Raw genomic sequence first — 12,079 nt, forward strand, 5'->3', positions numbered from 1 at the left:
CCTGTAACTTCTTTAAAGAGGCTCCTCTGTCCTCCTCATTACCTGTATTAATGGCACCTGTTTGAACTTGTTATCAGTATAAAAGACACCTGTCCACAACCTCAAACAGTCACACTCCAAACTCCACTATGGCCAAGACCAAAGAGCTGTCAAAGGACACCAGAAACAAAATTGTAGACCTGCACCAGGCTGGGAAGACTGAATCTGCAATAGGTATGCAGCTTGGTTTGAAGAAATCAACTGTGGGAGCAATTATTAGGAAATCTCCCTCGATCTGGGGCTCCACGCAAGATCTCACCCGTGGGGTCAAAATTATCACGAGAACGGTAAGCAAAAATCCCAGAACCACACGGGGGGACCTAGTGAATGATCTGCAGAGAGCTCGGACCAAAGTAACAAAGCCTACCATCAGCAAGGGCATTGAAGATGAAACATGGCTGGGTCTTTCAGCATGACAATGATCCCAAACACACCGCCCGGGCAACGAAGGAGTGGCTTCGTAAGAAGCATTTCAAGGTCCTGGAGTGGCCTAGCCCGTCTCCAGATCTCAACCACATAGAAAATCTTTGGAGGGAGTTGAAAGTCCGTGTTGCCCAGCAACTGCCCCAAAACATCACTGCTCTAAAGGAGATCTGCATGGAGGAATGGGCCAAAATACCAGCAACAGTGTGTGAAAACCTTGTGAAGACTTACAGAAAATGTTTGACCTCTGTCTCGAACCTTATGTCCCCCCCACTTCTAAAACGAAAAGTTGTGCCCCTGCTAAAAACTACTCCAAAAGCCTAAATTCTTGATGTTCTTTCGAACAAACATGTTATTTAGCTCTACAAAAATGTATTTAGTTTTGCATGCTTTTTATAAACATCAAAAATATGAAGCATTGCAAATGATTTGGCTTTTGTCAGCTGTGGTGGCGGGAGGTGGAGGGTGGCTCTTGATGTTCTTCTGACACTTGGGGATATGTTGTTCTGCTGGACCTGGGGCAAACTGACGAGCACAGTGAGGGCAGGTCAAGTGTTCATCATTGTCTTGGATAGGTGGTTGTCCCTGCACAGCACCTGTTGCTGCAACATGGACATGGCACAGATTGCGAATGAATACCTTGTTTCTGCCTCCAGTTGTTCTTCTTTAGCTGTAAATTAAGGCCAAAACCCTATTTTCCAGAGGTGCATGATTGAGAAATTAGAAAAATAGAATTATTTCTTCAGTAAGATAAATACGGTTGGGGAAAACTCCAGAAAGCTAGCTGAATCTAGCTTTCTGGTCGGCCGGACCTACCTACCAAGCAGATAGCTAGGTCCGGCTGGCCGGTTAGACAGCTAGGTGTGTCTGGTTGGCCAGCCAGATACCTGGGTCCTAGCTGTCTGGGCGGAATTTGGCCCCCATAAGAGTATTGTTGGAAATCCCTGTCATAACCCTTCTAAGGATAGCCTTTCCACTCCCTATTTAATCTTGCTCTTGTGACTGACTGGTTCAAACCAGGTTTCCTGCATGTCACAATAATGTGTTAACCCACTTAGCTAAAATGTATAGGGATAACACCCTTGTGGGTGTGCTCCACAGTTTAGGAACCACTGATGTAAAGGACGGCATGCTGCTTGCCCGAGTACTGCTTTCCCTTGATTCAGCTCATATGGAGACTCAAACTCAGGACCTCTGCCTCGAAAACATGTGATGGCCCTCCTGACCCATGTGCTATTATAAAAGGCCTTCTTCAATTGCACAAGGAACAACACTTCAGGCTGAGTAGTGAGTTTCACAGATCTCCATCTGCTACACTAATACAAGTCTTCAAGATCCAGCAAGGTTACTCATCAAAAGAGTGTGATTATGTGGTCCATGCCTATGTGATGAGAACCTTGCCTGAGACCTGAATACATGTTTTAGATTGTGTTACACATGGCCACGCGTGTGTGTCCATCCATGTGTGTGTCCATTGACACGCCGGTTAAAATACCAAGTTCAAATGTGAACCAACTGTATAAATTTGGGGGCATGTCGAGCACACATGAAACATTCATGGGCATTTAGCTAGCTTGCTGTTGACTAGTTCGACCTGAGAGATAAACATTTGGTTGTTATTTTACTTTACAGGCATATTATCCTTTTTTTTGCTAGATATGTATTTCTTGTATTTTCTGTGACCCGGAGTCATACACAATTGTGTGTTTCTCTACAATGATTAATCCACAGATAAAATTGGAATCCTAGTAAGTTTTTAGTTCATCTTTGATAAATCTCTATTTGTTGGTCTTTCAAGCACCCATGTTGGTTTGTATGCTTGTGAAAACCAATGAGTAGATGGGAGAGCCGGGACGTACAGCGCGTCAAATAGAACAAAGTTTTTAGCATCCGTCAACATTGACAAGCACGAGCAGTGTAGATTAAATTATATATGAATAAATTGTACACAAATTTATTTTGCAATGCTTGCAACGTGGCTAGTTTGGTTTCCCTGTTAGATGTGTGTTTCAAGTCTCCGGCAAGGGTTCAAGTCTCCAGCAAGGGTATTCATTATGAGGGTAACGTGACTGACAGGCTTAAGACTTTGGTAGCCTGCTTAGCTAAAGCCTAGGTATTGGTCCTGTGACTTGGATGTGTCTCAAGGTCAAATAAGCTAGTGGAAAGGCCTCCAATTTTTTGGAGATACCTCTACCCAAGGTAGAACAAAACACAACCATGTTTTTTCACACCTCTAATATCTCCCATTTATGAAATGGATGCTAGTGTAAAAATGGTTAACTGCAAGTGGTAGAATGTATAGATAGTGAGACACCCCCTAAACTAAAAAAATGTCAGAATAAGGCCTGGCTAAAGGGGGATGGGCCACAAACTGTTACTAGAGCCAGACATGTTTTCTTGGGTCCGATACCGATTTTTTTGGGGGGACAAAACTTAGATACCAAAATATCTGCGGATATACTGTTTTACAGCAGGGAAATTAAAATGTGTAATTATGGGTTCTGTTGAATTAGCTTCCTATACCGATATAGCAGTAAAAGGCCAATATCAGCCGATAATACATACAGTTGAAGTCGGATGTTTACATACATTTAAGCTCAGTTTCACAATTCCTGACATTTAATCCTTGTTAAAAATTCCCTGTTTTAGGTCATTTTCTATTTAACCTTCTGTAATGCTCAATGAGTGTATAGGTGTGGAGTCAGGCGCAGAGAGCAAAAGGATGCGGGAAACACGCTTTAATGTCCAGAAATAAATCACAGGAACAAATGTGAAAAAATAAAAGGACAGCGAGAAACCCGAAAAGCAAACAAAACCACTCGAACACATACATACGAACAAGCCCGCAAAAACAGAAGCGGGCTGAACGAATTTATAACCCCACCCTAATAACCAAACAAGAAACATGTGAAACCAATTAGACATCGGTAATATTCGTGACAGTACACCCCCGACGAGGGCGAGGCGCCGGGCGATCCGGATGGAGGCGATGGAACTCTCAACATAGATGGATCCAGAATATCCCCCACCGGGACCCAGCACCTCTCCTCCGGACCGTACCCCTCCCAGTCAACGAGGTACTGCAAGCCCCTCACCCGGCGTCTCGAGTCCAGAATAGCTTGTATCGTGTACGCCGGGCACCCCTCGATGTCCAGAGGGGACGGAGGGACCTCCAGAACCTCACCTTCCTGCATGGGACCAGCTACCACTGGCCTGAGAAGAGACATGAAACGAGGGGTTAATGCGATAATACCAAGGAAGTAATAAATCGATAACAAACCTCGTTTATTCTCCTCAGAACTTTAAATGGCCCTACACACTGCGGACCCAGCTTCCGGCAGGGCAAGCGGAGGGGCAGGTTTCGGGTCGAGAGCCAGACTCTGTCCCCTGGTGCAAACACGGGGGCCTTACTGCGGTGACGGTCAGCACTCTTCTGCCGTCCACTCGCTTGGTGTAATGACTCCTGGACGGCCCTCCAGGTCTCCTTTGAGCGCTGCACCCACTCCTCCACCGCAGGAGCCTCAGTCTGGCTCTGATGCCATGGTGCCAGGACCGGCTGGTACCCCAACACACACTCAAATGGTGACATGTTGGTAGAGGAGTGGCTTAGTGAGTTCTGGGCCATTTCTGCCCAGGGGATGTATCTCGCCCACGCCCCTGGCCGGTCCTGGCAATACGACCGCAGAAACCTACCCACCTCCTGGTTCACTCTCTCCACCTGCCCATTACTCTCCAGGTGATACCCTGAGGTCAGGCTGACCGAGACCCCCAGACATTCCATAAATGCCTTCCACACACGGGAGGTAAACTGGGGACCCCGATCAGAAACTATATCCTCGGGCACCCCGTAGTGCCGGAAGACATGGGTGAAAAGGGCTTCCGCAGTCTGCAGGGCCGTAGGGAGACCGGGCAATGGGATAAGACGACAGGACTTAGAGAACCGATCCACAACGACCAGGATCGTTGTGTTCCCCTGAGAGGGAGGGGGGCCAGTAAGAAAATCCCGATAGATGGGTCCACGGCAGTTGTGGAACGGGGAGGGGTTGTAATTTCCCTCGTGGCAGGTGCCTAGGAGCCTTACTCTGGGCACATACCGAACAGGAGGAGACAGAGTCGCACATCCCTCACCAAGGTGGGCCATCAGTACTTCCTCCTAAGACCTCGCACTGTCCTAGAAATACCTGGGTGACCAGACGAGGGTAGACTATGAGCCCATCGAATCAATTGATCATGAACAGCGAGCGGCACGTACCTACGACCCTCCGGACACTGTGGAGGCGCAGGTTCCTCCCTTAGCGCCCGCTCGATGTCCGCGTCCACCTCCCATACTACTGGTGCTACCAGCTTAGCCGCCAGAATGATGGGAGTAGGATCGATGGACCGGTCCTCAGTGTCATAGAGTCGGGACAGCGCGTCGGCCTTAGTGTTGAGGGAACCTGGTCGATACGATATAGTAAAACGAAATCTAGTGAAATACATGGCCCACCTTGCCTGATGAGGATTCAGTCTCCTAGCTGATCGGATATGCTCCAGGTTACGGTGGTCAGTCCAGATAAGGAAAGGGTGCTTAGCCCCCTCAAGCCAGTGTCTCCACACCTTCAGGGCCTTAACCATAGCCAACAATTCCCTGTCCCCCACATCATAATTCCGCTTTGCTGGCCCGAGCTTCTTCGAAAAAAAGGCACAGGGGCGGAGCTTCGGTGGCACACCTGAGCGCTGAGAGAGCACCGCTCCAACCCCAGCCTCGGATGCGTCCACCTCTACTATGAACGCCAAAGGGTCCGGATGCGCCAACACTGGCGCCTCAGTGAACAGCGCCTTCAACCTACGGAAAGCTCCGTCCGCCTCTGCAAACGCACCGGCCCCCCCTTCAGCAGTGAGGTAATAGGAGCTGCTACCTGATCAAAACCCCGGATAAACCTCCGGTAGTAATTGGCAAACCCTAAAAACCGCTGCACCTCCTTTACCGTGGTCGGAGTCGGCCAATTACGCACGGCCTTGCCGCGGTCACCCTCCATTTACCACCCCCGAGCTGGAAATGCGATAACCCAGGAAGGAAACGGCTCGTTTGGAAAACTCACAATTCTCCGCCTTCACATACAGGTCATGCTCCAGCAGTCGTCCAAGAACCTTGCGCACCAGAGACACATGCGCAGTACGTGTAGCGGAGTAGATCAAAATGTCGTCAATATACACTACCACACCTTGTCCGTGCAGGTCTCTGAGAACCTCATCCACGAAGGATTGAAAGATAGCTGGAGCATTCTTTAACCCGTATGGCATGACGAGGTACTCATAATGGCCAGATGTAGTTTTCCACTCATCTCCCTCCCGAATACGCACCAGATTATACGCACTCCTGAGATCCAGTTTCGTGAAGAACTGCGCTCCGTGAAATGATTCCACTGCCGTAGCAATGAGAGGTAGTGGGTAACTAAAACCCACCGTGATGGAATTTAGACCTCGATAATCAATACACGGACGCAAACCACCGTCCTTTTTCTTCACAAAAAAGAAACTCGAGGAGACGGGTGACATGGAGGGCCGAATGTACCCCTGTCCCAGAGCTTCGGTGACATGTCTCCATAGCCAACGTCTCCTCCTGGGATAAAGGATACACATGACTCCTGGGGAGTGCAGCGTTTACCTGGAGGTTTATCACGCAATCCCCATGTCGATGGGGTGGTAATTGGGTCGCCTTCTTTTTACTGAAAGCGATAGCCAAATCGGCATACTCAGCGGGAATGCGCACGGTGGAAACCTGGTCTGGACTTTCCACCGTTGTCGCACCATGGAAACCCCTACACACCTGCCTGAACACTCAGACCACCCCTGGAGAGTTCCCTGTTTCCACGAAATCGTAGGATTGTGAATAGCCAGCCAGGGAACCCCCAGCACCACCGGAAACGCAGGTGAATCGATAAGGAACAGACTAATTCGCTTCTTATGATTCCCCTGCGTAATCATCTCCAAAGGAATTGTGGCTTCCCTGACCAGCCCTGACCCTAATGGTCGACTATCTAAAGAGTGCACAGGAAAAAGGGGGGTCTACTTTTACTAACGGAATCCTCAACCTCTGAGCGAGTCCGCGATCAATAAAATTCCCAGCTGCGCCTGAATCTACTAGCGCCTTATGCTGGAGAGAGAAAAACATTTAAGGAAACAAATTAATAAAAACATGTGACCAACAGGAAACTCTGGGAATGTGTGGTGCTTACTCACCTGGGGTGACCGAGGAGTGTTCTGCCTGCCCTCTCGATTCCCAGATGAACTCCTCCAGCACCGACCTGAAGTGTGCCCTCTCCGGCCACAACTGGTACAGGAGGAGGTGGAACTAACAGGACCCTTTCAGAACGTCCGCGAGCAGCTAGCAGATGGTCTAACCGGATCGACAGGTCTATCAGTTCATCCAGGCCAAGCGTAGTGTCCCGACAAGCCAGCTCCCTGCGGACGTCCTCTCTCAGGCTACACCTGTAATGGTCTATCCGGGCCCTGTCGTTCCACCCTGCTCCAGCGGCCAAGGTCCGGAAATCCAGCGCGAAGTCCTGCGCGCTCCTCGTCCCCTGCCTGAGATGGAACAACCTCTCACCCCCCGCTCGGCCTTCCGTAGGGTGATCGAACACGGCCCGGAAACGGCGGGTGAACTCCGGGTAGTTGCCCCTCGCTGAGTCGGGCCCGTTCCAGAAAGCATTGGCCCACTACAGGGCTCTACCCGTAAGGCAAGTGACGAGGACACTCACGCTCTCCTCGTCCGAGGGAGCCGGCCGAACGGTGGCCAGGTAGAGGTCTAGTTGAAGCAGGAATCCCTGGCACCCCGCCGCTGCTCCATCGTACTCCCTCGGAGGCGTAATGCGCAGAGCGCTGTAAGAAGATCCCGCTGGGGAGATGGTAGAGTTGCTGGTGGGGGGTAGTAGGGAGACCACTCCTCTCCCAACGATCCATCCTCTCCATCATTTGATCCATCGCTGATCCGATGCGATGGAGGATGGACGTGTGATGAAGGACTCTCTCCTCCATCGTGGGTAGAGGGGTGGCCGCTGCTCCTGCTGACTCTATATCTTGGTGCGGGCTTCTGTAACGCTCAATGAGTGTATAGGTGTGGAGTCAGGCGCAGAGAGCAAAAGGATGCGTGAAAAACACGCTTTAATGTCCAGAAACATTAAAGCAAACACATACATACGAACAAGCCCGCACAAACAGAAGCGGGCTGAACGAATTTATATAACCCCACCCTAAAAACCAAACAAGAAACAGGTGAAACCAATTAGACAAAAACAAACAAACACAGAACAAAGTTGCGGTGGCAGCTAGTAGACCGGCGACGACGACCGCCGAGCGCCACCCGAACAAGAAGGGGAGTCACCTTCGGTAATATTCGTGACACCTTTATTTAAACAGGAAGGGCTCATTGAGATTAAAATCTATTTTTCAAGAGCGCCCTGGTCAAGATAGGCAGCACCAAGTCATTACAAAAAATTACAGACAGACAACATGAAAAACTACAAGTAATCTAGTAAAAACCATTGCATTCACAAGAGTATAATTGTTTTTTTTTTAAAACATCTAATTAAAAACGTTGACAGGTCAGGGAACCAGCCTCAAAATCCTTCAGTGATTTAAAAACACCAATCAGGACAAGTTCTTCCAGTTTAAAAGTATTTTGTAAGGTGTTCCAAGACGATGGTGCAGAGTACATAAAAGCCCTTTTACCAAATTCAGTTCTGACATTTGGAACAGTTAGCTAGTCCAGCGAACGAAGAGAGTACCCACCACATGTCTGAACAATAAAAATGCCCAAATAAAAAGGTAATAAATCCAAAATGGCTTTGTAAATAAAAGTATACCAGTGACTGAGCCTACGAGTGACTAGAGAAGGCCAGCCAACCCTGGTATACAAAGTCCAGTGGTGCGTAATGGTTTTGCAGTTTAAAATAAATCTCAAAGTGCCATGGTAAAGAGTGTCAATTGATCTCAAACACTGAGCGGAAGCATTCATATATAAAATATCCCCATAGTCTAGTAAAGGCATAAATGTAGCCGATACTAGCCTCCGTCTGGCTTCAAATGAAAAACAGGCCTTATTCCTAAAATGAAATCCCAATTTCAGCTTCAATTTTTTTTGTAAATTGTTGAATATGCAATTTAAAAGAGAGGTCGTCATCAATTAAAATTCCAAGATATTTATGAGGTTACAACCTCAATCTGATCCTAAAAGTTAGGATCACCACTATTTTAAGAATGTGAAATGTCAGAATAATAGTAGTGTTAGAGGAATTCTAAATTCCTATATGTTTTGTAGCAAAAACCAAATTCGCACTCTCTCTATTTCATTAATGAGTTGTAAATTCATTAATTATGCATTAAATAGATCGAGACCAGTCTTAAAAGTCAGGTAACAGCGTTTAATTCAAGAGAGTACTGGGTACATACACATTTTACCACAGGTTATAAACTGAAAATGACGTCAGCGTTTCCTAAATGTTCCATGTCTTCATGACACCGGTAGAGAGGCCCTATAGTTCTCGAGCCTCCTCTCCTAAAGCCAAGGTCAGTCACTGTAAATCAACATTCCAGACAGTCTGGAGATTCTCTGTCCCTGCCATCTGGAGATAGTTCATTCATTTGTACAAGGAACAGACCGTCATTGTTACTAAACTCCTGACTATATTATATACAATTGGGAATGGGAGCAAGAGAGAAAATTCATATATGTACAGTACATCATACTAGTCAGTTCTGATTGGAATGTATACATAATTAGTCATTTCAACCATAATTTCCTCCAACAAGTAGAGAAAATTATTTATTTCAGATTTTATTTTTCATCACATTCCCAGTGGGTAAGAAGTTTACATACACTCAATTAGTATTTGGTAGCATTGCCTTGAAATTGTTTAACTGGGGTCAAATGTTTCAGGGAGTCTTCCACAAGCTTCCCACAATAAATTGGGTGAATTTTGTCTCATTCCTCCTGACAGAGCTGGTGTAACGGAGTCAGGTTTGTAAGGCCTTCTTGCTCGCACATGCTTTTTCAGTTCTGCCCACAAATGTTCTATGGGATTGAGGTCAGGGCTTTGTGATGGCCACTCCAATACCTTGACTTTTTTGTACTTAAGCCATTTTGACACAACTTTGGAAGGATGCTTGGGGTCATTGTCCATTTGGAAGACCCATTTGCGACCAAGCTTTAACTTCCTGACTGATATCTTGAGATATTGCTTTAATATATCCACATAATTTTCCATCCTCATGATGCCATCTATTTTATGAAGTGCATCAGTCCCTCCTGCAGCAAAGCACCCCCACAACATGATGCTGCCACCCCCGGGCTTCACGGTTGGGATGGTGTTCTTCGGCTTGCAAGCCTCCCCCTTTTCCCTCCAAACACAACGATGGTCATTATGGCCAAACACTTCTATTTTTGTTTCATCAGACCAGAGAACATTTCTCCAAAAAATACGACCTTAGTCCCCATGTGCAGTTGCAAACCGTAGTCTGGCTTTTTTATGTCAGTTTTGGAGCAGTGGCTTCTTCCTTGCTGAGTGGCCTTTCAGGTTATGTCGATATAGGACTTGTTTTACTGTGGATATAGAGACTTTTGTACCTGTTTCCTCCAGCATCTTCACGAAGTCCTTTGCTGTTGTTCTGGGATTGATTTGCACTTTTTACACCAAAGTACGTTCATCTCTAGGAGACAGAACATGTCTCCTCCTGAGCGGTATGACGGCTGCGTGGTCCCATGGTGTTTATACTTGTGTACTATTGTTTGTACAGATAAACATGGTACCTTCAGGCATTTGGAAATTGCTCCCAAGGATGAACCAGACTTGTGGAGGTCTACCATTTTTTTCTGAGGTCTTTGCTGATTTCTCTTGATTTTCCCATGATGTCAAGCAAAGAGGCACTGAGTTTGAAGGTATGCCTTGAAATACATCCATAGGTACACCTCCAATTGACTCAAATTATGTCAATTATCCTATCAGAAGCTTCTAAAGCCATGACATCATTTTCTGGAATTTTCCAAGCTGTTTAAAGGCACAGTCAACTTAGTGTATGTCAACTTCTGACCCACTGGAATTGTGATACAGTGAATTATAAGTGAAATAATCTGTCTGTAAACAATTGTTGGAAAAATGACTTGTGTCATGCACAAGGTATATGTCCTAACCGACTTGCCAAAACTATAGTTTGTTAACAAGAAATTTGTGGAGTGGTTGAAAAACAAGTTTTAATGACTCCAACCTAAGTGTATGTAAACTTCAACTGTATAAAACTTTGATCAACTTGTAATAATAGTTTGTAAACTTGATACAAATACAATGAATGCAATTTTTACCATATTGAAACTGAATATATAAATATTGAATTTGAATATCAAATCAAATTTAAATTGAATTTGAAAACTGAATGCTATATTCATTCAATTCAGTTTCAATTAATGATATACAAGGTAATTTAATGTATTCAATTATTCAATTTGTGTATTACAAATTCCAAAATGTTTATTTCAAATTCAATATCCTAATACACATTTAAAAGTATGGAATTTAAATACAATTTCTGTTGGCATGGAAATAGCTCCATTAATTTGGAGTGAGGGTCTATTTTGGCTCATTATTGGTGGTGTCACAGCTTCTCCTCTGTTGACAATGGATTATGGAATGTTCCTTCCTACAGGTTCTGCCAGCTGTTCTTCAGGGGGCCTGGAGATGCAGTTCTCGCAGACAGGAGATCCCCAGGTGCTGATGGAGAACGTGCCAATGTGTTTCACAGAGAAGGAGAGCAAGGAACTTTGCAATGGGAGGCAGTCCATCATCAAGCCCAAAGTGGAGATGAGAAGTATACCACCTCTCGTAAGCAAAATTATTGTACCCTTCAATATTTCCATAATTTAAATTAGCAACTCATTCCTATTTATTTCCCTCAGTTTTTCTCCTCATGCAACTTCCCACCAGGAGTACCTTCAAGAGCAGATTGAGGTGAGCATGAATAGTCTGTACTCTTGCACTATCTTAAAAAGACAATGGTGTTCCTGCTGCCTTCTTTGAAAGACCAATCAATAGGAAGGATCAATTTCACCAAATAAGTTGTGTATTGATATGAGAGTTAATTCCTCTTGGTCAGTATGTGTTTTTTATTCCCTTGATCTCAGTTATTGTGTTCAACTGGCATGGAGGGACATGGCCTCTTAATGTACTTAAAGTCCTCACCTCCTTTGCATGTCGTGGTGTGTCATTCCTCAATCTCATTTCAATTCATTTTTTATTGAGTAGTCATACTTTGTATAAGTTGCTCATTAGTTCCTTATGGTACAATTACTGTCATGGTCAAGTATAATTGGCGTTAAGTCACAAACAGTTGCAATCAAATTCAGTGACTGCCTCCGTAGGGAGTGTTGCAGCCTGGTAAGCTCGATCTTCATGCCAGTTACCCTTCCAGTGTGCCCACGGCCACCCATCCATTGCCCAGATGGTAAACGTACGTCACTTGAATGATCAAGAGGTACCGCAATAGACATACACAGAATAATGATTAGCTAACCTGTTTGATGCTGTCACTGCAGACTTATGTAAAACAGCACTCTGCTCCACTAAATATTCCTCTTAACAAAAATACC

General features: G+C 45.7%; 1 protein-coding gene across 1 annotated transcript; it reads right to left on the minus strand.

Annotated features, from left to right (window-relative positions):
- Window positions 1-3,185: 3,185 nt before the first annotated feature.
- On the minus strand, window positions 3,186-7,479 carry LOC121847762. The gene is made up of 3 exons (XM_042330424.1): window positions 7,297-7,479; window positions 6,685-7,160; window positions 3,186-3,675 (listed from the first exon to the last, which is right to left on the minus strand). The coding sequence occupies exons 1-3, from the start codon at window positions 7,477-7,479 to the stop codon at window positions 3,348-3,350; spliced, it is 987 nt and encodes a 328-aa protein (XP_042186358.1). The 3' UTR covers window positions 3,186-3,347.
- Window positions 7,480-12,079: the final 4,600 nt, after the last annotated feature.

This window comes from Oncorhynchus tshawytscha, linkage group LG11, assembly GCF_018296145.1.
Source record: "Oncorhynchus tshawytscha isolate Ot180627B linkage group LG11, Otsh_v2.0, whole genome shotgun sequence".
Classification (NCBI taxonomy): Eukaryota; Metazoa; Chordata; class Actinopteri; order Salmoniformes; family Salmonidae; genus Oncorhynchus; species Oncorhynchus tshawytscha.